Here is a 25,029-nt window from a genome sequence, read left to right on the forward strand (position 1 = left end):
TATGGGAGGATATTCAGGTATTTGAGTTTTCTTCATTGATTTTCTTTCTTTCTTTGTACCCCATTGCCCAGAGGTTCTTCGCTATGCGAAGGTATGGGGGAGGGATGTTGTACGCAGCCTTACCCTTGCATATGCAAAGAGGCTGTTTCCGGATTCGAACCCATGACCAACAAGTCACCAAGGCACAACTTTACCGCTGCACCAGGGCTCGCCCTCTTCTTCATTGATTTTCTTTAATAGTCTAAATTTGTTATTTACTTACAATAAAACCTAATTTATTGTTTGCCAGGCGGAATTTGAAATACCTGAAGCTTCTGACAGTAGGACAAAGAAGAAAATTATTCAGATTGTCGGCGAGCGCTGGAGGCAGTTTAAATCTGACTTGACTAGAAAATGGGCACTTGGAGCCGACAAGGACGGTGCGGACAACATTGTCTGTGAAAAATATGGCATTAGCAAGGAGAAATGGACCCAGTTTTGTCAGACCCGCAGAGACCCCTCATGGGGGGTATGTACTTTGTCATTTTAGTTGTTTTCCACAACAAAATCACTTTGTATAATTTATTGTAATAATCATTTTCATTAATGTTAAACTTTTGCAGGATGTGCAGAAAAAGGCACAGGCCTCCCAAAAGCAAAACACTACCCCCCACGTATTGTCTCGTGGAGGTTATGAATATTTAGAAGAAAAGCTCATGGCTGAGAAGACAAAGAAAAGACTGGAAGAAGCTACCCAATCTGGAAGCACTGAGGGCATCATTGACCCTCCATCTCCCATCAGACGCCACGTGAAATGGAAGATGGCCCGCACAAAGAAAACTGGACAGATGACATCTGAGGCAGCAAAAGAAATAGCTGACAGAATTGTAAGTCATTTTTAATTAATAATTGTAATTATCTTTGTGTATTTTGTGAATTCCTTGGACAAATATGTGTTCGGTACAGGATTCTTTGGACGAGCAGGCGTCACAGGGATCGTTCATCCCCCATGGACGTCAGGATATCCTGACTGCTGCCATTGGGCGACCAGAGCACCCTGGCCGTGTTCGTGCTATTGGAGCCGGTGTCACCATAAAGCAATACTTTGGATCGGCTTCACGAACGTCCCGCAGTTCTTCCTCCATGCCTCCTGAAGACCTAGAACAGTTGACCCAACAAATCAGAGACCAACTGGAGGAGTCAATTACAGAAAAAGTGACTCGAAAGATGATGGAATCCTTCAGCCAGATGCAGTCCCAGTTTTAGTCTCAGATGCAATCACAGGGACTTGCACTACCTCCAGAGCCAGAGGTTGGTCCCTCAGGTCCTCGTGTCAGCACAAAGGAGAGTTGTGTTGTTCACTCAGGGAACAATCCAGGGACGGGTGACTCAAACAAATGCGGGCTATATATTGAAGAAAATCCTTCCCGGCTGGTTGCCCTAGGAAGACTTTATGAGGGATCCACAATAGTTCACAACATCCCTTTGTTGCATGGTTAAGTCAAGGTTGGTGTTGAGGAGGTTAAAGATGCAGAGGCTCTCGTTCCTGTACCCACTGACGAGGTTACCTCAGTGGGGCAGGCACTTAACACCTTTCTTGCTTGGCCAACACATCTTGTGAAGTGTTTATCAGAACAGGTATTTTACTCTGATTATATGTTTATTTTTTTCAATTATTTTGTTCACTGTAATCAAAACTTGCTAATTAACTATGTTTTATCAACAGGCAGCTGTGTCTCCAGCAAAATCTCTAGAAAGCCCGGATGAAGAAGTCGACGATCCCCTGTACCTGATGACATTAACCATCCCACAACTGTTTTTGAAGCCGCTCCAGGTTATGTGGGATGCTACCATATTCGGGGTGTTTAATCAAAACTTCCCGTTGTATATAAAGCACGAAGATCTCTCTGAAATTGCACACGGTGGTCAATGTCTCAGCATATCTGTTATACAGTAGTGGATTCTGTAAGTCATTTTAGATTACTATTAATTACCAAAGTAATTGTTTTAAATTCATACATAATTAACTTTGACTTAACAACACAGCCATCTGACCGAGACAAGTGTGCGAGCGGGGAATTCTGATGTGTATGGATTCCTCGAGCCATAGTCCATTCAGAGATCTGGGCAATCACAATTTGAATCTGAAAGTTACATCAAGAGTTGGATACAGAGTTCAAAACGAAATGTTTACCTTGGAGCCTATCTGAATGGGTAAGTCAAACACAATAATTGAATTTAAATAATCTATACTACTACAATAACCCATATTCGTCTCTACTGCAGCGGACACTGGCAAATGGTCATCATTCTGCCTAAGGAAAACCTAGTTGTCTGGTTTTGTTCTTTACATAACAGGCCAGACAACTACCTTAAGGGAATAATTAACAGGTCAATATTGTTTTCAATACATTTTCATTGGCATAACTCAACAACATCAATATTTTAATGTTCCTCATATTCAACACTAGTGCTTTGAAAGGACTTGATGATACTCCACAACCGAAATCCAAGGCTGCTGCTAGGTGGATTGTTGTTAAGGTACGTGATTTAAATAAAAGTTCTACTTATATATATTTTATGTGTGTGTACACTAATTGTAGTTAACGTTTAATTAATATCCAAATTTCATTATGTATTTAGTGTAATAGACAAAAAGGAATCACTGAATGTGGCTACTACGTGATGCACTGGATGTCCACGATAATCTTAGGATCTTTCAGGAATAATTGGGAGACGGTAATTGTTTATTACAAACAAATTTGGTTTTTTTATAATTGTTATTACATCATTAATTTATTTTTTTATTTGATCATGCAGTATTTTAATGAAGTTAGACCATTGGAAGCAGAGAGATTCAAGGCACTTCGCATACAGTGGGCACAGTATTATCTAAAAGTTAGAAATCAAACATAGGATGTTAGGCAACTATGTAACTTTAGGTTAATTAATTAGTTTATGTACTTTGCATTACATTTTTTACAATTGTTGTTTCATCTTAACATTGAACAACCTTTGTTGATAGCTAGTTTTTTGCTAAAATCTATTTGAAAACTGAATGCAAATGATATATGTTGTGTGCTGTGTGGTCTGATTTTAAATTTACAGGTTAAATTTTGGTATTTTTGTAAAAACAGAGACATTATTTAAAAAAAATTCCTGAAAATAACATCGGTTTTTACAAAAAACCGATGTTAACGTGGGTTAACATCGGTTTTTTTATAAAAATAACCGATGTTAACTGTCAATAGCAACACATTCATTAACATCGGTTTTCTGTAAAAAACCGATGTTAACGTGGGTTAACATCGATTTTTTATAAAAACCGATGTTAACTGTCAATAGTAACACATTCGTTAACATCGGTTTTTTATAAAAACTGATGTTAATTATCAATAGTAACACATCCGTTAACATCGGTTTTTTGAAAAACCCGATGTTAACTTGGTTAACATCGGTTTTTTATAACAACCGATGTTAACTGTCAATAGTAACAGATTCGTTAACATCGGTTTTTTATAAAAACCGATGTTAACTGTCAATAATAACACATCCGTTAACATCGGTTTTTTGAAAAAACCGATGTTAACTTGGTTAACATCGGTTTTTAATAACAATCGATGTTAACTGTCAATAGTAACACATTCGTTAACATCGGTTTTTTTGAAAAAACCGATTTTAACTCTCAATAGTAACACATTCGTTAACATCGGTTTTTTATAAAAACCGATGTTAACTTGGTTAACATCGGTTTTTTATAACAATCGATGTTAACTGTCAATAGTAACACATTCGTTAACATCGATTTTTTGAAAAAACCGATGTTAACTGTCAATAATAACACATTCGTTAACATCGGTTTTTTATAAAAACCGATGTTAACGTGGGTTAACATCGGTTTTTACAGAAAACCGATGTTAACTGTCAACAGTAACACATTCGTTAACATCAGTTTTTTTTGTAAAAACCGATGTTAACTGTCAACAGTAACACATTCGTTAACATCGGTTTTTTTGTAAAAACCGATGTTAACTTTCAACATTAATATACATTTTTTGGGTGTAATTCATATTAGCAACATCGGTTATTTATATAACCGATGTTGGTAATTTTACATTAACATCGGTTTTTCAAAAACCGATGTTACCGATAATACTATCAACGTCGGTACTTTCAACATCGGTTCAAAAACCGATGTAGAAAGCATATTTTCTAATGGTGGTAACATTAGCCATAACTTTAAACTTTAGTTGTAATAAAAATATTGCCTCTTGCTAGCTGAAGGTTATAAAAAAGAGTTGATATATGGTACCTAAAAATCGAAGGGTTTTGATACTAGAACAGCAGTTGAATGAGTTTTAACACACCAAAGAGAAGAGAGTTTTCACAATAACATTACCTAAACCTTAAATTTCCAAGGGTGCCATAAGATATCTTTAAAACATGATTGGCAACCATAATAGAGGACTGTGATGTCAAGGTCTTTGAAACCTATGCAGCCATATTGCAACTTCAATTAGGTTGCATCAGCTGCATTTATTCATAATTTTCCATAACACCAAGGATTGGGATGAAACTGAATTGTAATGGTAATTTCAATTCAAAACCTTGGTTCTATTCACAATCAACAAAGGAATAGCATGACTAGTAAGAACCAAAGAGACTGAAAAACAAATAAATAGTAAAATAGCAGAATGGAATCTTAGTTATAAGTATAATTCTCAAAGGCTAAAAGGTTATGAGCCTCACGCAGTGACGCACATAAAGGGAGTTCATAAAACGTTTTAAAAGAGTGAAAAAAACAAGCCAGAAAAAGAGAGAGAGACAAATCACACATGAAGTTTAAAAAAAACTTCACTGGTCATCACCAACACCAAGAAAATCAAAGAAAGGAACTTCTTTTTGTCCACTACCATTTGACTCCTCATCTGCTTGCACTTGCACTGACGAAGAAGAAGACCCGAACTCCGCGAACGAGTTATCGAACAAACTCCTTTGAAGCATTGCATCATCAGCACCATTGAATAGTCCAAAATGATCACTCCCATTCACAGGAGTAGAGTCTGCGAAGGATGGTATCGTTCCAAACTTGGCAGAGCTCGAAGAACCATTACTGGGGCACACCATGTCATGAGGGTTTGGTCCATTTGGATGGAGAACAGTGTTGCTGGAGGATGAAGCGTATGAATCCTGAAATACCCCTGGCCAGTTTTTCTGCTTAGATTCCCTTCTCTTTCTCGCCCTCATAACATGCCAGTGATTCTTCACAGCATTATCCGTCCTGCCGTTGAAGAGCTTGGATATGAGCGCCCATCTCGCTCCATACACTTCGTGCGCTGCAAGCAGCCTCTCCTCTTCCTCTCCAGTGAAAGGGTTTCTGTTCACTCGAGGGTCGAGATGATTGCGCCATCTCAATCTGCAGCTTTTGGCTAGACAAAGTACAATGATATTTGAACACCGGTTTAATATGTTACAAAAAGAAAAATAGAAAAAATATGAGATGGTGTGCACTATTTTATTATATATATATATATATATATATATATATATATATATATATATATTAATCTTCTATACTAAAACAATGGTTTCTCTAGTAAAACAAAAAATAAAAACTGGAGTCTAACTAAAGAATCATATATAACTTGATTATGATTAAAATAAATATATATAAAATCAATCTTTACCACTTTGTATAGTTGTGTTTAGTTAAGATTTATCCTTCTCATTTTTCAAAAATATATGTTTGTCAATGGTTTTTTTCCAATATACCAAATTGTTTGCATTTTTCATGCTCTCAATATTAATTTCTATAGTAAAGATACCTCTTTTAATATAACAGATTATACTCTTTAGAAAAATATGCAATGTTTGTTATAAAATAGACTTAATTATATTTTTAGTCCCTAAAATTGGAATAAATCTGATTTTGATCTTCCAAATTAAAAATATCATTTTAATCGCTCAAATTTTACAAAGTAAATTTTTAGTCTCTAAACATTCAATTTGAGAAACAAATGATTTTTTTAAAGTTGTTTTTAATCCTCAACAACAAATTTAAGAGACTAAAATCATTTTTTTTTAAATTTGAAAGATCAAAATCAGATTTATCTCAAATTTTAGGAATTAAAAACATAATTAATTCTATAAAATATTTTAATTTGCTGTGAACATAACCTAAAAGAAGAAAAATACACTTTAACTATTAGTACATATATGATTTTTTTTATATAGCAATATGCACATAAAAAAATCGACTATGATTAACTATAATTAAAGTGGCAAGAATTTTATGCAACTAATGAAAATAAATATATGATAAAATGTCTAGTAAGAACATGAAAAAAAGAACATAATCCTAACTAAATAGTCATGAAGATGTTGACCATGAAATAAAATCAGTCTTTAGTTTATATAAAAATAAAAAGATCAGTCTTTACCACTCCTGTATAGTTTTTAATTAAGATTTTTCTTATCATTTTCAAAAAAAGAAAACGAAAAAGAGAAACTCATATTTTCAGTCAAAAACTAAACTATTGTCATTTTTCATGTTCAAATAATGTACCACTAGATATCATTACCGGATAACATGATTTTATACCCAATTTAGTTATAGATCCAGTAAAAATTAAAATAACATTTGAATTAGATCTCCCCATAACATAACCAAATTTATTAATTACTACATCTAACTCAGATTTACCAGTTCTTCCTTCTAGATGAGAAGCAATTGATCTCCAGTTTTGTGGACCATGTTCTCGAACCTGTTGCAAGAGCTTTACATCCTCATCTTTCTTCCAGTAATTAACACGAAGACGATTGGTTATGTCCTCAGCAGCTGCCGAAGAATTGGCCATGACTATGGATTCGACAATTGAAAATGAAGCACGGCAGAGAGAAGCCACAAAGAAGACGAAAGTTGAGAGAGAGGCACACAGATTGAGTGGCTGTTTAGGGTTGTTCTAGGAGGGAAGTTACACTAGTTGTCTTCACACAATTTTATACATCCTTCCAATGTAACTGAACATGGAAATTAAGTCATATTTGGTATGTCATTGGTCATTATTAAATATTCAATTTTTTTCTCCTAATAAAAACAAAATCATAAAGGAGTACCAGCAACACATTTTTTCATATATGTAACACATACTCTATCATTAATTAGAATTTATTGAAAAATATAAAAAAAGAATATTAGCGACCCTCTATGTAACACTTTTTGTAATACTCTTAATTAAAATTTATTTAAAATCATTTAATAACTTTCTCTTCTGACTTAAAATTGGGGCCATCAAAATTAATTATTTCTAATAAACTCCAACCAATCCTAGAGAATATTAGGGGGGAGTGTATAGAAAGAGTGACGCTAACATTCCTTAACTATAAAATAAGAAGAGGGACTCATTAATATTAGATATCAAGTACCACCATCTCTCACCAAAATTAACAATTTCTAAAAAGTTCAGCCAATCCTATAGAGTATTAGAAAGAAAGTGTGGAAAGAGCATTATTAGCATTCCTTAACTACTCTCATCGTTTCATAATATATAACGTTTAAGGTTTTGGTACAGAAATCAAGGAATGTAATTAATTTGTTGAATTTCTTAAAAAATACTCCCTCCATTTCTTTTTATGTGTTGTTTAAGGCTATTATGTAAAAACCAAGAAAAATAATATTTTTTTATTCTAATAAAATAGTCATGGGATTTCTTTTTTTTACCCCATTTTCTTCTCACTCCACAATAAAATGCATCTGTAAATAATTAAATATTAGAAAACAAGAAATGCTATAATTGAATAATTAAAGATTAATTAATGTGATCATGACTTTTACAAATGACAGATAAATAAATAAATAAATAATTCAAAAATCCGATACTTAGAAAGAAACAGATGGAATATTAGGTAACAACCAAATATATATTTTTATCTCTCTCATTAATTACTCATTTATTCTTACTACTCACTACTCCTACTAATTATTGATTAAGGGTAATTTGTAAAAAAAAAAAATTTAATACAACATTAATTTTTGTAAAATGACATTTATTTTGTAACAATTTGTTTAAAACGTCATATAATTGGGTATGGAGGGAACATAAAATAAGCATAGAGACTCATTAGATATCAAGTGCCATTCACATAAATTTGTGATTTTTAATAAATTCAGTCCATCACAACAAATGTTCAAATAAGTTTGTTAGAAAGTATGTTCATATTTCTCAAAAAAAAAATCATTCTGATTATTTTTATAAGAAAAAAATGAGGGTTTTACAAGAAACAGATGATAGTGTATTGTATCAATTGTTTCTATTAAAAAGGATCATAGGAAGTAATATTCAATTTCTTCTGTGATTCCCTTTTATTATTGTTAGGGAAAACAAGAGTATATATCAACTATTAGAATTAGCCTAGTTGTGGAAAGTTTGGATAGTCACTTTGTAGAAGGTCATCTTAAGTTCTAACTGTATTGTTGTCATTGTACACCAAAAAAGGAGAAATAAAAAGTGACAGTATGCAGATAATTTTATAGTATGAGAGAAAGTAAAATGAAAAATAAAATGTGGAGAAGCATCATATATAGTTACTTAATAAAAATAAAAGATAAAAGTATCTAACAAAATGTGACATCTAAACAATAACAATAATAATAATTGATCCTTCATCCTTTTTTTTAGTTTAGTTTGAATTTTTTAAGTTTGAAATATTTCACTTTATTTTTTTTTGTCTAAAAATACAAAAATGAAAATCATATTATAATTATGAACCTCTGCATAAGGTCTATGTGAAGTATGGAAAATGTTAAATACATACATCGTACCAAAATATAAAACCACTCCAATCCATGTGGCATCTACTAATGGAATTGTAATTTTTGGGTTGCGTTGGTTGTGTGCATGTATATTATAAATTAAATATGCGTAAAAGTAATTGATTTCAAAATGAATAATAGATTATATGTGAAAAAAATGAAACATTTATAGTATAATGAAACAATATAAAAAATACACTTAAATAAATTTTATAAATTAGAAAAAAAGAATTTAATGTAAGTATTAAAAAATAAGATATAATTCAGAAATCATCATCAAATTGACAGTTTGTGGATGAAGATTATCAGACTGAATTTTGTCGAGCATAACAACCTAGCCCTTCTATTTGTTGATAGGATTCAACTAATCTAAATTATATATAATGAAGTAAAAATTAAAATTAACTATAAATTAAGTACTGCAAAAATGAATTTATAATTAAATTTAGGTTTAAAAATATCATTTGAAATAAACTATAATGTGTAATGAATAATAACTTATAGATAGGGATGATCTTAGCAAATAAATTTGTTATGGATAATGACAATATCCACTGAATTAATGTGTCTGTGGATACATTTGTAAAGCCGAATAAAATTTAGAAGAAAATAAACTATTGTTTCGAAGATCCCTTTATTTGGGGAAAAAATATAAATGAATATTCTTTAACAAAATTAAAGAAGTAAATTAACTGACACAAAAAATCTTATTCTCGATCATTAAAAAAAAGAACCACATACAAAATCATGGAACACATTTCTTAATGTTTGGCTTAAATTTAGTGAATGTAAGATAAATTAAAAAAAATAAAAAGCAACATTATCCAAAGTTATACAAACTACATACATTCACAAGACTAAATTAACTGACGTTGAATTTCAATTGAGAGAATGAAAGTGAAGATAATCATAAACAAAAAGCAAATAGAAACAGCATAATAAAGCTAATTGAGGAGATAATGAAGTGAAGCATTGAAAGGAGAAAAGTGTTGAGAGAAAAGAATGAAAATAAAGTACCTAAGAAATCAACAATATATGACATGGCCATGACAGTAATGGCTAGCAGGGTGATGGAAGAAGGACTCTGCATGAGGAGGACCAACTTGTCTAAAGGCAACAGAGAGGCCTCCAATGTCTGAATTGGAGTCACCAAAGTTGAATATGGCAGGGAAACGACACTGCTTTGAAGCAGCTAGTGAGTTTGTGATGGAACAAAAATATACCACAACCGAAAGGGTGATCTAGCTGCTCTTAGTATCCTTGTTCATATTCATGTTCATGTTGTTGTTTAATGTGTAGCAACACTGTTACTTAAAATTCAAAAGGGTAAGGAAAGAAAAAGATAGATTATTTGACAGCCTTTTATTTGGCAAGCATGAATTAACTATTTTGTACTTTATTGTATGTTACCTAGATCAATCTTTTGTTATGTAACTAAATTCTCGATGATTTGCTGGTAGCTAAAACAAACATTAGCAAAATAAAGCAAAACAAGTGACTTGAAACCATGAGACATAGTGCATTTAAATTGTGAACTACAAAACTAAGTCATATAAATAGAAGTTTGTACTATCATTTGTATGGATATGTTGTATTAGCTCAAGTTAGGCAATCTTGAACTAAGTAAATAAAATCTCACTCTGCAGTAAATTACTAAGTATAGATTGTTGTTGATGAAAGCGGAGAAGCAAGTATTGTCATATGAAATGAATAAAATAAGAAGCTGAATAGTTTGTTTTCAATGGTGAATTAAACAAAAATTAATCATTAAATGCAATAGCATCAGACATGAATACAACATTCCAGCAATCCAAGTCAAAAGTGACATATAAAGCTTAATAAAGAAGCTTGTGCAGTAGTATATTGTGTAGCCACAAAGTCTAAGCATAATTAACTAAATTTTTGTGCAGCTACATTAACTATGTAGGATTCCACTTCTTCTCTTAAAACAGAATGGAAAGGATAATCTTGTGCAAATTATTTATTAAACCAATGCTACTTACAAAAGTAGCACCAATGTTAGTTACAAAAGTTGGTTATAGATTATTTGCAACAAGATTTAGTTTAAATAAACCATAATCACATACTTGACAAAATCTTTTAAGTAAGTAAAGACCAAAATATGATAACCATAATATCCTCACCAATCTAACAAAATATTGTAATCGTCACACCGGTCTTCTATCTTCATTTCAGAATATAGTAAAATATTAGTTTTTTCGTTTTCATATCAGATATAAATTAGACCTAGTTTAGGAGTGATTCAATCAATTAGTAAATTGATTCTTATGTCATAAAATAAGCATGTTGTTGTCATTCATTTAATGACAATTAGTATTCATACCAAGTTAAAAAATTATCAGTCATGGTTCAATCTGTATTTCATTCTAAAATAAATTTATTATGAAGTATTTCTGCCCTTGAATAAGCAACCCCATCATAAAACCTAAACAGAATTTTATATGTTGTTTAAAAACTATGTCCATGATGCTCCCGTCTAATTTTGGTTTAACACCTTTTAAATTATCACAATTGTTGATGACATTAAATAATTTAGCTTAACAAAGAAGAAATAAAGGCTATTTTCTTTTTCTAACAGCTAAAACACAAGACAAATGTAGTAGAAAATTGATAGTCAAATTCATTGTGAATAAACAAATTGTAGGTAGGAAAATAGGATTTAATCAGTAAGTAATTTAGAACAGCACTCCAACTTAATACTACGAATACCTAGAGGGCCTATGAGCAAGGTTATCAAACTTGAGAGTTTACGTAAACTCGTGATAGTTACATAGACTCGACTCGTAGACTCGTAAGAATTCACTTCATATAAAAATAATAACAAAATATTTATAAATGACATACCAATTAAATATTTCAACAAGATAATAAAATAAAATAGTAAATCATGAATTTTACAATACTTAAATAACCAAGTATAGTAATGCATTACTACTAGATAATAACTTGCAGATGTTAAGTGGTAGATCATTCTCATCGAGGGTTTGATGTTATTAGAAAATAATGGTTTGATGTTATTAAAGGTGAAATTTTTTTTATTCAGAAACGACACACTAAATGAAGGTATGTTGAACACTAAACATACATAAAACAACCTAACATGACTTACATTTTGGTCTAATTTTTTTAACTTGTTGATTCGGTGGTAAACTCGAAAGTTTACCAAGTTTACAAAGAGTTTATAGAGTCTATCCAGAGTCTACTAAAAAAATAGTTTATACACGAGTCGACTCGTAGAGGATAAGTAAACTCGTAAGAGTTAGGAAGTTAACTCGAGAGTTTGATAACCATGCCTATGAGTTCTCAACCATGGTTCAATCTACATTTCACTCAAAAGATATTTTAAAATATCTACTAAATAGAAAATTTAAGGGCCTACTAACCATGTTTTTCAGTTTTGAAAGAAAATTTGTATCTTTAATACAACTTAAACATATATGCTAGACCGCTAAATTAGTGTTCAAACTAAGTAAAAAATTATTAGTCATGGTTCAATCTCCCTCTCACTCAAAAGTTGTTTGAAAGATAATAAGTTAATAAGTAGGAAATATAAATCTTAAAGGCCTATCAGTTCTCAATCATGGGTGAATCTCTATTTCACTCAAAAGATAGTCTAAAATCGATAGTAAATTCAAAATTTAAGGGTCTATCAGCCATTGTTTTTTAGTTTAAAAGCAAATGAATAATCCTTAACTATAACTTAAACATATATTCCACATCCCCAATTTAGTGTTCAAATTAGTCATGGTTTTTACTCATGGTTTAATCTGTATCTGATATTGTTTTTGCATTATTCCAGTAGTTCACTATGTTGAGGACCATGATATCTACATTTGTGTACATACGAAAGGGGAGAAATTGTAACTTAGGCCAAGGACCAAAATTTATTAATGTAGTCACTCCAAAATGAAACCTACATATAAGATGTAAAAATGATTATTGTAAATGAAATGATTGTTGATGTAAACAAATTTAGAATGAGTTACGAAGATATGATAATGATGTTGAATCGTTCCAAAAACAAATAAAACTAAGAATTTTTATAGCACGGGACTAACCTAGGTCGACTCAGAGATATGATTCAATTTGGTTCCTACATTCATTCACTTATAAACAGCAAGGAGAGATTTCATCGAACAGTTTGTAAGTGACTATACAAAAATGTGAAAAAATAAAAACATATATGAAGAAACAAAACAAAAAAAAAACAAAATACAATTCAAGTTTAATAGCACCAATCCAATTCACCAAACCAATGCAAATTGAATTATCACAGTTACTACAAATGATGTTCAGTGTGAAAGTTCAGTCAAATGCATTAGAGAAAATTCAATCGAATCAATCTCTATATTATGAGATCGCAAATTATGTTGGAAATCATCCAAAAAATATGTGATTAAATTTTGAAATTAGTAAATGAATCTATAAACTAATACATTTTCAATCCTAAGCATAATCATAATCATGAAAATCAAAAAATAGGATTAGAGAGAAAGATGGACATTCATAAAGATTAGAAATGCTAAACCAGAACTCAAATTTAGCCTTGCTTAGAGTGGATCCTTGGATTAATGAAGTTTTTAGCCTTCCACGATCATCACCAATGGAAAAGCCATGAAATTTTGTGCAAGAAAATGAAAGAACAAAAATGAAAAAGGAAGAAGAATGAAGAACAGTTGAAAGAAAAAGAGAGAAAAGAGAAAGTTTGCACAACAAGTAACTAATTTCATTTTTCACAAAAGTGAAGTAACTAACCAACTAACTTTCACTAATATATAGAGTGACTACTCATAAGGAAGTGATGAGCCTTGATTAGGCCCATCTAATCTACCTAATTAAACTAATTACACAAAATAAAGCCCAAACTCGTAGTCCAATCATTCAAGTGTAGAGGTTCTAACTTCCAAGTTCAATTTGACCCTCAAAATGCCAAATATTGGCAAAAGCTTATTTGTAATAAAATGGAGTATCTTTTTCTCAGCTTTCTAGGCACTACTCACACATTTCATTTGAAGTTTTGTTGTGTCCTCTAGGTGATGCACAAGGCAGATAGGTCAAGTAAGCACAAAACCTAAAAATTAGCTACAATTCTCAATTAAGCTCAATCATTTGCCTAAGACCAAAACTGAGTTAAGGTGAGAAAATAAGTGTCAAAGAGATATCAATTGAGCTAAGAAGAATATAAAAATATTAAACTACAAATACTCAATCAAATTCCCCCACACTTTATCTTTTGCACTCCTGACAAAACTTAAAGAAAGACTAAGAAACAAAAATCAAACTAAAAATAACTACAACTAAAAGAAAGGTATGAACAAGGCACATACAATTTTTAATGGATCCTAACAATGCACAAAAATGAGAGAGATGGAAAATGGAAGAATGGTCTCAAGGTAACAAGCAATCCATGAACACATGATCACAAAATACAAAGTGGACAAGTAGTCAAGTCAAAATTAAGAATGTAACATGGTGATATAACAAGAACTTACAAGAATGAAAATGAACCACAACACATTTTTTCCATTCATTTTTCTTGTTTTTTTTTCTTCTTATCTTGGTTTGTACCATTTTTTTTTCTTTTTGAACTTTTGCTTTTTATACTCGCATTTTTTTCTTTTCTTTTATTATGTTTTTTCTTTTCTTTTCTTTTCTTTTCTTCTTCTTCTTTTTCTTTCCTTTTCAACAAGTCACAAGAAAATGAAATCACGAAAACAAAGGAACTTTCATAAAACAAAGTATAAATCCCCCACACTTGTTTGAAACCCACTCTCAAAACAATTCCAATGCCCTTTTTCTTACTAAAGTTTAGGACAACATGGTTTTCCACTTTTTGGCTTGTAATGAGCTACAAAATGAAAGAAGGGGTTAAAGGTTTAAAGAGGGTGACAATAGATATCAATGCAAGGTAGGCTTATTTGGCTAGTGGCTAAAAGAAAGAAGGCCTAAATCATCTCAATCAATGCATGTGCAACAAGGAATGACGAGAGAAGCAAGGCAAAACCTAGAGTAATCTAGCACAAGGGTGAAATCACACATGAAAGAGCATGAATGGAATAATGCAATCCATCCACAAAATCCCAAAAACTTGCAAGGCATAATTCTCACACACGATTCACCTCAATTTTTTCAAGCCTACTTACCACTTCCACAATTGCAACAATGGTTCACATCAAGCATGAAACCTCTCAACTAAAAATGATACATATATCACAAATTATACAAGTTAGAAATCCTACGAAAAACATGAGAAAGTACCTAAATTCAACAAAAACATTAGAAAACAATAGTTGCATAATTTATATTTATATTTTTTGTATGTAAAAACAATAAAACTAGCAAAAAAATAAAACAAAACAAATACAACAAGACAAAAACAACATGCAACTACAAATACAAAAAAACAAACAGAACATAATATAGCTGAACAAAAATAGAAAATAGATACAAACACAGCCTGAAATAGAATACAGAAACAAAAATAACAACAAAAATAGTAAAAATAGAAAATAGAGAAAACAAAAATCAGAAAAAATGAATTTTCTAAACCCTCCCCCACACTTCAAATTCACATTATCCTCAATTTGAGCATGTAATGACATGCAAACAAAGAGACGACATATAAAAGAAAAGGGAAGGAAACTCCTCAAGTGCCATTCGAGGCACATCATCATATAAAATTGGGAAGACCAAAGAGAGGTCCGCCACAAATTCCTCCTCCATTTGAGGGATCTCATGAAAAAGCTTGAGTTGGTGATCGTTCACTTTGAAGACTTTGCCAGTAAATTCATTTTTAATCTCAACTACATCATGGGAAAAAACATTAGTAATAACAATAGGTTCATCCCATCTAGATCGAAGTTTACCGGAAATAAGCTTAAGGCGAGAGTTAAACATGAGCACTTTTTGGCCAATATAGAACTCCTTCCTAAGAGTACTAGAGTCATGAAACCTCTTCATTTTCTCCTTGTAAATCTTGGAGTTCTTATAGGCTTCTAAGCGAATCTCCTCAAGTTCTTGCAATTGAAGCTTCCTTTCCATACTCGTTTCATCAAGTGCCATGTTACAACTCTTCACCGCCCAATAAGCACGATGCTCAATCTCCACTAGAAGATGGCAAGTCTTACCAGAAACCACCCTATAGGGAGATATCCCCAAAGTTGGTTGGTAAGTGGTCTGGTAAGCCCATAGAGCATCCTCAAGTAGCTTGCTCCAATCCTTCTTGTTGGGTTGGAATTGTTGTTGTTGTCTGAAAGGAGGAGCTTGATATTTGCTGGTGGAAGGTTGAAACTGTTGTTGTCTGAATGGCTGTTGTGTGTGCTGCTATTGCTGTTGTGGACCAGGACCATACCTCAAGTTTATATGATCTCTCCAACTAGGATTATAGGTGTTAAAGTAAGGATTATATTGTTGTTGTTGAGGTCTGAATGGTTGTCTAGGTTTCATGGTAGAAACATCAACAACTTGTTCTGTTTATTGGAGTGTGGAACATACATCTGTGTTGGATCAAGTGGCCTCAGAATAATTAAGAAGGGGGGGGGGGTTGAATTAATTATTAATGAGCCTTGATTAATTAAAAACTTGTCCTTCTTAATATTACTAGATTCAATTAGGCTTTACTACTAAGTTATTAGAAAGTAAAGAACAAAAGCAATAACTTAGACAAAAGTAAAGCGGAAATAAAAAGTACACAACGAAAATTAAAGAGCGTAGGGAAGAAGAAGACAAACACAAGATTTATACTAGTTCGGCAACAACCTGTGCCTACATCTAGTCCCCAAGCAACCACCGGTTCTTGAGATTTCCAATAACCTTGTAAAAACCTTTACAAGCAAAGATCCACAAGGGATGTACCCTCCCTTGTTCTCTTTGAACAACCAAGTAGATGTACGCTCCACTTGAACTGATCCACAAGAGATGTACCCTCTCTTGTTCTCAGTATCACAACCTAAGTAGATGTACGCTCTACTTGTGCCACAAAGGATGTACGCTTACTTGTACCCCAAAGGATGTACGCTCCAATGTGTAAGACAAAGAATTCTTAGGAAGTTAGTCCCTCGAATCTTTGTAAGGGGAAACAAAAGATATCTCAGGCGGTTAGTCCTTTGAAATCTTTTGTAAGAAACAGAAGATATCTCAGGCAGTTAGTCCTTTGAAATCTTTTGTCAAGAGGGAGAAGGGAAGAAACAAAAGAATTCTCAGGCAATTAGTCCTTTGAATCTTTTGAAAAGAGAAAGAAGGGAATGAAGAAAAAGAATAGCACAAGTTTTTTGTCAATGAACTTTTCTTGAAAGAGAAAGTATTGAACAAAAACTTTTAGAAAGATGAAGGAAATCTATTATGCATGAAAGGAATCGGTCTCATTAAATTCGTGCCATGGTCACATATTTATAATCATTTGATGACTCAAGTTAAAGTTTGTGACTCTTGGCAATTTCTTTAAAACTAGTCACTTTTTAAAAATTGTAACTCTTTTGAAAACTAGTCACTTTAAAAGTTGTGACTCTTTTTAAAAAAAAAACTCTTTAGAAACAAGTCACTTTAAGAATTGTGACTTTTGGAAATTTATTTTTTGAAATCAGTCACTGGTAATCGATTACCATCATAGTGTAATCGATTACACATCAACAGATGTGACTCTTCATGTTTAAATTTGAAAATCAAAATGTTTAGAAACACTGGTAATCGATTACAAGTATTGTGCAATCGATTACACAAGTTTGAAATGATTTGAAAAAGTTTTATCACAAGTTGTCACTCTTGAAATTTGAAATCTAACGTTTTAAAACATTGGTAATCGATTACATGATTATGGTAATCGATTATAGCTTTGTAAATCAATTTTGAAAAGAATGCTAGCTACTGGTAATCGATTACTTCCTTCTGGTAATCGATTACCAAAGAGTAAAACTCTTTGGTAAAAGATTTTTTTCTTTTTGAAAAATTCTTGTGCTATTCAATGTTTTGAAAAACTCTTTTAATACTTATCTTGATTGAGTCTTCTCTTGACTTGTATCTTGATCTTGATTATTCTTGAATCTTGAATCTTGATCTTGATTATTCTTGAATCTTGAATCTTGATCTTGATTCTTGAAACTTGTTTGACTCTAGATTCTTTGGCATCATCAAAATAATCTTGGAAGACATTGCTTCCACAATCTGTTGGATGATCAAGAGCACAAATATACCACACAGCCTTGGTTGATTGGCTACCATCACATTCTATTGTTGACCAATGGCTAGCCGCGTCACAAGGGATGTCAACTCTGTAAGTTTATTCTCCAGCCTTTGATTATCAACAACCAAAGACATAAAAACTTCACTTGCAACAATCCATGGTGTAGCAACTCTAGTACCAAATGTGGGAAATCAATTGTCCGGCAACAATAAGAGTCTTTTCCATTAAAGCGCCTCCACCGGTTGCATCAATCATACTTCTGCCCATTAACATCAACCCCTCATAGAGATACTGGATCAAAAATTTCTCATTGATTTGATGGTGAGGACAGGAAGCACACAACTTGATGAATCTCTCCCATTACTCTTATAATGTCTCTTCAAGTTGTTGCCTTATGCCACAAATTTCTTTTTGGATGGATGTTGTTCTAGATGCAGGAAAGAATTTCTCTAAGAATCTTCTATGCATATATGTGCAGGTGTTGATAGTATCTAGTTGAAGGTACAACTAGTCCTTAGCCACACCATCCAGAAAGAATGAAATGCCTTCATCTTCACATAATCTTCATGAATGTCATGTGGTCGTATGATGGAACACACTACACAAAACTCCTTCATATGCATGTGTGGATCTTCACCTACAAGACCATGAAACTTTGGCAGCAAATGGATTAGTCCAGACTTTAGTTCATAACTAACTTCAGTCTCAGGATATTGAATACACCAAGGTTGATAGACAACATCTAGTGTAGCCAATTCCTTAAGAGTTCGATTGTTATCAACCATTATATCAACACTATTTTTTCAGAATCTAAAGCAATAAAAACAAACTCAGAAACATAATAAAAAATGAAATCAGTATGCACTACACTATTATCTAAAACTACACTATCATGCATAGCTCACTATCATGCACAACTACAATTCTACTCCTACTATTTCTACTCATGCACAGATAAGCTCATTAGTGACAGCACAAATAGAAATACAAATAGCTACCCTACACAGAACACTATTCACATAATATGCTGAAATGCTACAAAAAATGGAAAATTGCCTCAATTTTTTTAAAAAAATCCAAAACACCACAATAAATGTATCAAAATCATTTTTGATCTTTACTAATTTTTTGGTTATTTTGAAAAATCATGAAAATAGAAAAAAAATTTCAAAAGTAGTCCAGATCAATGAAATTGGCCAAAATGACTCCCAATGCCCGTGTTTGTCCCCTACATGAGCTCCTAGATATATGAATTTTTTCTACATTTTGGCAAATTTTAGCCCATTTTGAGATAGTTGCCTCTAAAATGACCAAATTGCCCCTGCCACTAAAACTCATAGTTAGAGGCAAAATTTTCCAAATTTAACTCAAATCTAACCCCAAAAGGGTTTCTTTTGCTCAAAATAAGGGATAAACTTTTGACACCAAGTTGAGCAAACAAACTCCATAGGACAGTTCACTTATGTGACACAAAATACACTACACAGTGCATATAATACTCTCTACTCTACTACTATGTTTTCTCTACACTACTTCACAGTTTTTTACCACTACTATGTTCTACTGCTAACACTTATTCTATATAACAACATTAGCAAGACTAATGCAATATGTCAAATAGTTAGTGTGTGAAGAATGATAATGCAAAATGCACAAAAGAAAGAACCTACAATATAATGCAGAACATGCACAGGTGTATACTTTTTTTTCTTTTTCCAATAGACAAATGCAAAACTATGCTACTATACTAATGTCAGTTATGAGTGAGTCAAGCATTGCACACAATGAATCATATCCTCGACAATGGTGCCAATTTTGATAACGACGTCGAATTGTTCCAAAAACAAATAAAACCAGGAAATTCTGTAGCATAGAATTAACCTAGGTCGACTTAGATATATGAATCAATTTGGTTCCTACATTCATTCACTTATAACAACAAGGAGGGATTTCATCAAATAGTTTGTAAGCGACTATAAAGGAATGTAAAAATATAAAAAGAGAGATGAAGAAATAGAATAGAACAAAAACAAAATACAATTCAAGTTTAATAGCGCCAATTCAATTCACCAAACCAATGCAAATCAAATTATCACAGTTATTATGAATGATATGATTTTCAATGTGAAAGTTCAGTCAAATGCATTAGAGAAAATTCAATCAAATAAATCTTAAATTGTTTGAGATCGCAAATTAGGTAGGAAAATCATCCAAACAATCTGTGAATAAATTTCAAAATTAGGAAATGAATCCATAGCCTAATCCATTTTCAATCCTAAGCATAATCATAATCATTAAAATCGAAAATAGGATTGAAGAGAAAGATGAACATTCACAAAGATCAGAAATACTTAACTAGAACTCAAATTCAACCTTGCTTGGAGTGGATCCTTGGATTAATGAAGTGTTTTGCCTTCCATGATCATCACCAATGGAAAAGCCATGAAATTTTGTGCAAGAAAATGAAAGAACAGAAGTGAAAAGAGGAAGAAGAATGAAGAACATTTGGAAGACAAAGAGAGAAAAGAGAAAGCTTGCACAACAAGTAACTAATTCTGTTTTTACAAAATGAACTAACTAACTAACTAACTTACACTAATATATAGTGTGACTACTTAGAAGGAAGTGATGGGCATTGATTAGGCCCATCTAATCTACCCAATTAAGCTAATTACACAAAACAAAGCCCAAACTCGTAGCCTAATTATTCAAGTGTAGAGGTTCTGACTTCCAAGTTCAATTTGATCCTCAAAATGGCAGAATTGGCCAAATCCCAAAAAAATTGAAGATCTTTTTCTCATCTTTCCAGGGAATACTCACTCGTTCCATTTAGAGATCTGTAGTGTCCTCTACACCTGCACAAGGCATATAGGTCAAGTAAGTACAAAATTTGAAAATTAGCTAAAATTCTCAATTATTGCATAAGACCAAAACTGAGTTAAGGTAAGAAAATAAGGGTCAAAGGGATGTCAATTGAGATAAGAAGAATATAAAAATATTAAAATGCAAATGCTCAATCAAGATATCTATTATAATGTTAATTTGTATCATAATTAATTTCTTTACAATGAAAAATGATAACTTGTATTATCATTATGATATGAAATATGATACATCAATGATTTATTATCATTTTTATTTATATGATATTCAGGCCTAACAAAGAATTCAAGAGTCATTGATATATTAACTTATTTCTTTCTAATAAAGAACCCTAGGGCCTTCTCTTTCATCTCTGACCCAATCTTCTTGGAGTCTTCTATCCAATGCCCTTAAGGGATAGGATTGTATCATCATTTCTCCCTTGAAATGGATTTAAACTCAAATCTAGAGGTTCTTGAAACTCTGGACTTCTTCCCTCAACACTTGTAAAAAGAATAAAAACATATATATTAATGGTGTTGGGTATGTTACAGTAGGGTAAGGTCTGAAAACCCCTTTCTCGGGCATCTTCCCTAGAAGGAGCATGGTTCCTCACCAACTCAATGAGTGGTGCTACAAGTATAGAAAAATATGAGTAAGACATTTTGTAAGAGTTTGTTAAGTCATGGAAGCCCCAAATTTCCCTTATACTTGGTGGAGTAGGTCACTCAAGAATGACCTTTATTCACTTAGGGTCTGTGGGAACCCCTTGATCACTATTTAAAAAATTAAGGAAATTAATGCAAAAATATATATATTTTTTATATTTTCATGTTGATTACTCCTACCAAAAAGTACGACAAATCTAAGGTGTCCCATATGAGCACCTAGGTTTGTATTGAAACCAAAATAAGAACAAACCTACCTAATGAGTCCCTATGTTTGGGAATCATGAAGATGTTGGGTGCATGAGTGATTTTGCAAAAGAGGGTCACCACTCAACACATTCATCATACCACATATCTTAAGGATTTGATTCCTAATAATACCTATTTTGGGCACCAACAAAGCACAAGGATTTAAGCTCTTACAAACCAAACCCTCATCCAACAACTCCTTTACTTGAGGAATAACATAAAACTCAAGAGGTATGACATTTCTAACAAGTGTCCTTTTACAAAGGAAAAGATGTGGAGGTTGTCTAAGAAGTGAAGTTTCTTTAATGTTTGTCTTTATTGAAAAATGACTTTCCTTCTTAGATAACGTCTTAGAGGAGACACTTATCTCCTTGCACTCCTCCTTAACCATTAAATGTTGTTCTTCTTTTCTTTTTCTATTCTTTTCCTCATCCCATTTGAGTTTTATTTGTACTTGATCCTTAGCTACATGTGAAGGTGTTTGAGAATGCAACACAAATTTAGTGCCAAGATGGGTGAGGGTAATCTCATTAGTTAGGCCATTGTAAATGATCTTCCAATCAAATTGCCATGGCCTTCCTAAGAGAATATGTCCTGCCTCCATAGGAACTATATCATAACTAACTTCATCCTAATATGCCCCAATGGAGAAAGGTACCTTCACTTGTTGGTTAACTATCATTTCCCGTTGCTCATTGAGCCATTGAAGTTTATAAGGTTTTAGGTGGGGAATGATAGTGAGGTTCAACTTGGAAACTAATCTTGTGCTACAACAATTGCAACAAGATCCATTATCTAATGAGAGAACAAGTTTTATCTAAAGTTTTTCATCTTGTATGAAAGATGTTCTTCTCTCTTTGGGATTGGGATAGATCACAAGATTGACCTCCAAGAAGCCTTCTAACCATTAGGAGGTCACCTTCTTCATGGGGGTAGACTTCCTCACTAGACTCTTCACCCCTTACTTCATCTTCACTTCCACTAGAGGAAAGGGAAGTAGTCTCCTTTTGACTACTATAAATGTCTTGAGCCTTCATAATCATGGTTTTCTTTATGGGGCATTGAGAGGCAATGTGACCTATCCCAAGACTTTTGAAGCATTTAATGTTGCTAGTCCTTGCTTGGGAAATAGTCTTAGGGGTGGATTTCTCTATGGTCTTACCCTTATCTTCCTTGGGTTTTAAAGGTGCAGCCCCCAAAATTCCTTGGGCTTGGTCCTTCCTTGGATAAAAGTGAAAGCCATAAGATTTTGAAGAAGGCTTTCTTTTAAGTTGTAGCTCCACTCTTATACAAAGTTGGACTAGCTCATCTAGGTCCCTATATGGAAGGAGTTCAACCTTGTCTCTCACTTCCACATTAAGCCCACTAAGGAACCTAGCTATGCTTGTTCTTTCCTCCTCCCTATGTCTAGCTCTTAAAAGGAGTAGTTCCATTTTGTTGTCTATATTCTTCAACACTCATGCTCCCTTGTCTAAGCCTTTGGAGCTTGTCCATAAGCTATCTCTCATAATAGAATGGAATGTTCCTATTCCTAAGGGCACTCTTAAGATCATTCCAACACTCTACTGAAGGATCCCCATGAATCCATCTTTCCCAAACAATTCACCAATAAAGGGCATACCCTTGAAAGCTAAGGGTACCCAATGAAACTATTCTCTCTTCACTAATATGATGTCAAGCAAAGAGTTGTTCAACCTTCATTTCCCAATCTAGGTAGGCCTCAACATTATCTTTTCCATGGAAATATGGGAGGCTAATGTTAACCTCTTGAGGCCTTCTATCATTTTGTCTTCTTTGGGAGTGATGTTTAGTATGTGACTATACTACCCTCCATAATAGTCGCTAAGTTCTTCACTTAAACTCTTGCAAGAGTCATGACTACTATAGGAGGCATGTTTTTCTCTTTTCATGACAACTCAAAATAATGAAGAATTTTCAAGCAAATAAAGTATACACTTTTTTTATGTTTTGGATGTGTATTTTGACGTTAATCTTTATCACCTTTTCTTTCTCATTTCCTTTTTGTTTTTGTTCATTCTTTTTCCATTATTTTCGTCCAGATGTCTATTTTATTCACTTAAAATTCCAGCTCAAAAATCGAAGTATTCAAATTATAGAGGAGTTAAGAAGACAGTGTGCCAAAACTGACAACAACCAGAAGTTCAACTTATAAATCAAGAGTAGTGTTTATGTTGCTTGAGACTGTGATAGTTACAATTTGTGTTTGCTTATGCTCAATTTTCTTGGATAACATAATTCATGAGAGCTTAAGACATATTTTAATTCATAAATCCATCCACAACTCAGCACCACAACTCAATTTCTCCATAGGCATCATATAGGAAACTTAGAAAACAATAAAAAAAAAGTTCAACAACAAGACTACTTCTAGGAATTGATTTAGAACATGTTATGAACTAAATAACATGCATGAATTAGACTCAAAATTAAAATGATAGGCTAAGAATTTCAAGAATATATGAACAAATGTATCTAGAACTCAATCAACTAAATCAAAATTCAACACAAACTTAGAACATAATGTGACAATTACTATGACTAAACATGACTCTAAGACAACTTGAATGAAGTGATTTACCCTTATATTTTTGTATTTTCATTTCTAATCAATATTTTTCAAGAAAATTAAGATCTAAAGGTTCAACACATTAAGATTATGAATGAAAAATGATAGAACCTAAAATCAACACAAAAACATGATTCAAGAGTATATCTATAAAATTTGAACCATTGAAATGCAAGAACAAGTGTAGATCGATTTTTTTTTAATCTACTCTAAACAACATCAAACCACAAGACAATGGAGAAGACAATGAAGAACAAGGAATTAAAGTGAATGGAACGAACAAAAGATAGAGGAAGCAAAAGAACATCACCTAGATGAACATGCTTTGCTACCACATGATGTAGCCCCATGTAAAGCTTGTAGGCCTTGGATCTTCTTCATCAATGGAGTCCTCTGCTTCTTCAAGATCAATGGCAGTGGAATGGAGAAGGAGGAAAGGTGATTGGAGATGCCACTTCAAGGAGAAGATGAGTCGAGAACAAACTCACCACCATATGAAGCCATGGATAAGAGCTTGAAAGTAGGAGAAGATGAGTGGAGGGAGAGGGAGAGAAGAGGGCACGAAATTTATGCCTCAAATTAGGTCAAAACATTAAAGTCTAATTTCTTAAATGATCAAACTTGAAAAAATGCACACACAAGGCCTCTATTTATAGCCTAAGTGTCACACAAA

At 32.7% G+C, this 25,029-nt stretch overlaps 3 protein-coding genes and 2 long non-coding RNA genes across 5 annotated transcripts; 3 read left to right on the forward strand and 2 right to left on the reverse strand.

Annotated features, from left to right (window-relative positions):
• The first annotated feature begins 200 nt into the window (after window positions 1–200).
• LOC114383127 lies at window positions 201–1,505 on the forward strand. The gene is made up of 3 exons (XM_028342727.1): window positions 201–508; window positions 603–866; window positions 964–1,505. The coding sequence occupies exons 2-3, from the start codon at window positions 696–698 to the stop codon at window positions 1,243–1,245; spliced, it is 453 nt and encodes a 150-aa protein (XP_028198528.1). The 5' UTR covers window positions 201–508; window positions 603–695; the 3' UTR covers window positions 1,246–1,505.
• A 54-nt stretch (window positions 1,506–1,559) lies between these two features.
• On the forward strand, window positions 1,560–2,305 carry LOC114383128. Its single transcript, XR_003660409.1, has 4 exons — window positions 1,560–1,617; window positions 1,706–1,944; window positions 2,026–2,193; window positions 2,266–2,305. It is a non-coding gene; the product is annotated as an uncharacterized LOC114383128 (long non-coding RNA).
• Window positions 2,306–2,672: 367 nt separating this feature from the next.
• Window positions 2,673–3,061, forward strand: LOC114383704. Its single transcript, XR_003660571.1, has 2 exons — window positions 2,673–2,718; window positions 2,800–3,061. It is a non-coding gene; the product is annotated as an uncharacterized LOC114383704 (long non-coding RNA).
• A 1,582-nt stretch (window positions 3,062–4,643) lies between these two features.
• Window positions 4,644–6,950, reverse strand: LOC114383283 (transcription factor MYB54-like). The gene is made up of 2 exons (XM_028342914.1): window positions 6,683–6,950; window positions 4,644–5,408 (listed from the first exon to the last, which is right to left on the reverse strand). Exons 1-2 carry the CDS (start codon window positions 6,834–6,836, stop codon window positions 4,834–4,836), a joined length of 729 nt encoding a protein of 242 aa, XP_028198715.1. The 5' UTR covers window positions 6,837–6,950; the 3' UTR covers window positions 4,644–4,833.
• Window positions 6,951–15,391: 8,441 nt separating this feature from the next.
• LOC114384009 lies at window positions 15,392–16,258 on the reverse strand. Its single transcript, XM_028343691.1, has 2 exons — window positions 16,164–16,258; window positions 15,392–16,061 (listed from the first exon to the last, which is right to left on the reverse strand). The coding sequence occupies exons 1-2, from the start codon at window positions 16,256–16,258 to the stop codon at window positions 15,392–15,394; spliced, it is 765 nt and encodes a 254-aa protein (XP_028199492.1).
• Window positions 16,259–25,029: the final 8,771 nt, after the last annotated feature.

The sequence above is a fragment of the Glycine soja genome, chromosome 14, assembly GCF_004193775.1.
Source record: "Glycine soja cultivar W05 chromosome 14, ASM419377v2, whole genome shotgun sequence".
NCBI classification, from domain to species: domain Eukaryota; kingdom Viridiplantae; phylum Streptophyta; class Magnoliopsida; order Fabales; family Fabaceae; genus Glycine; species Glycine soja.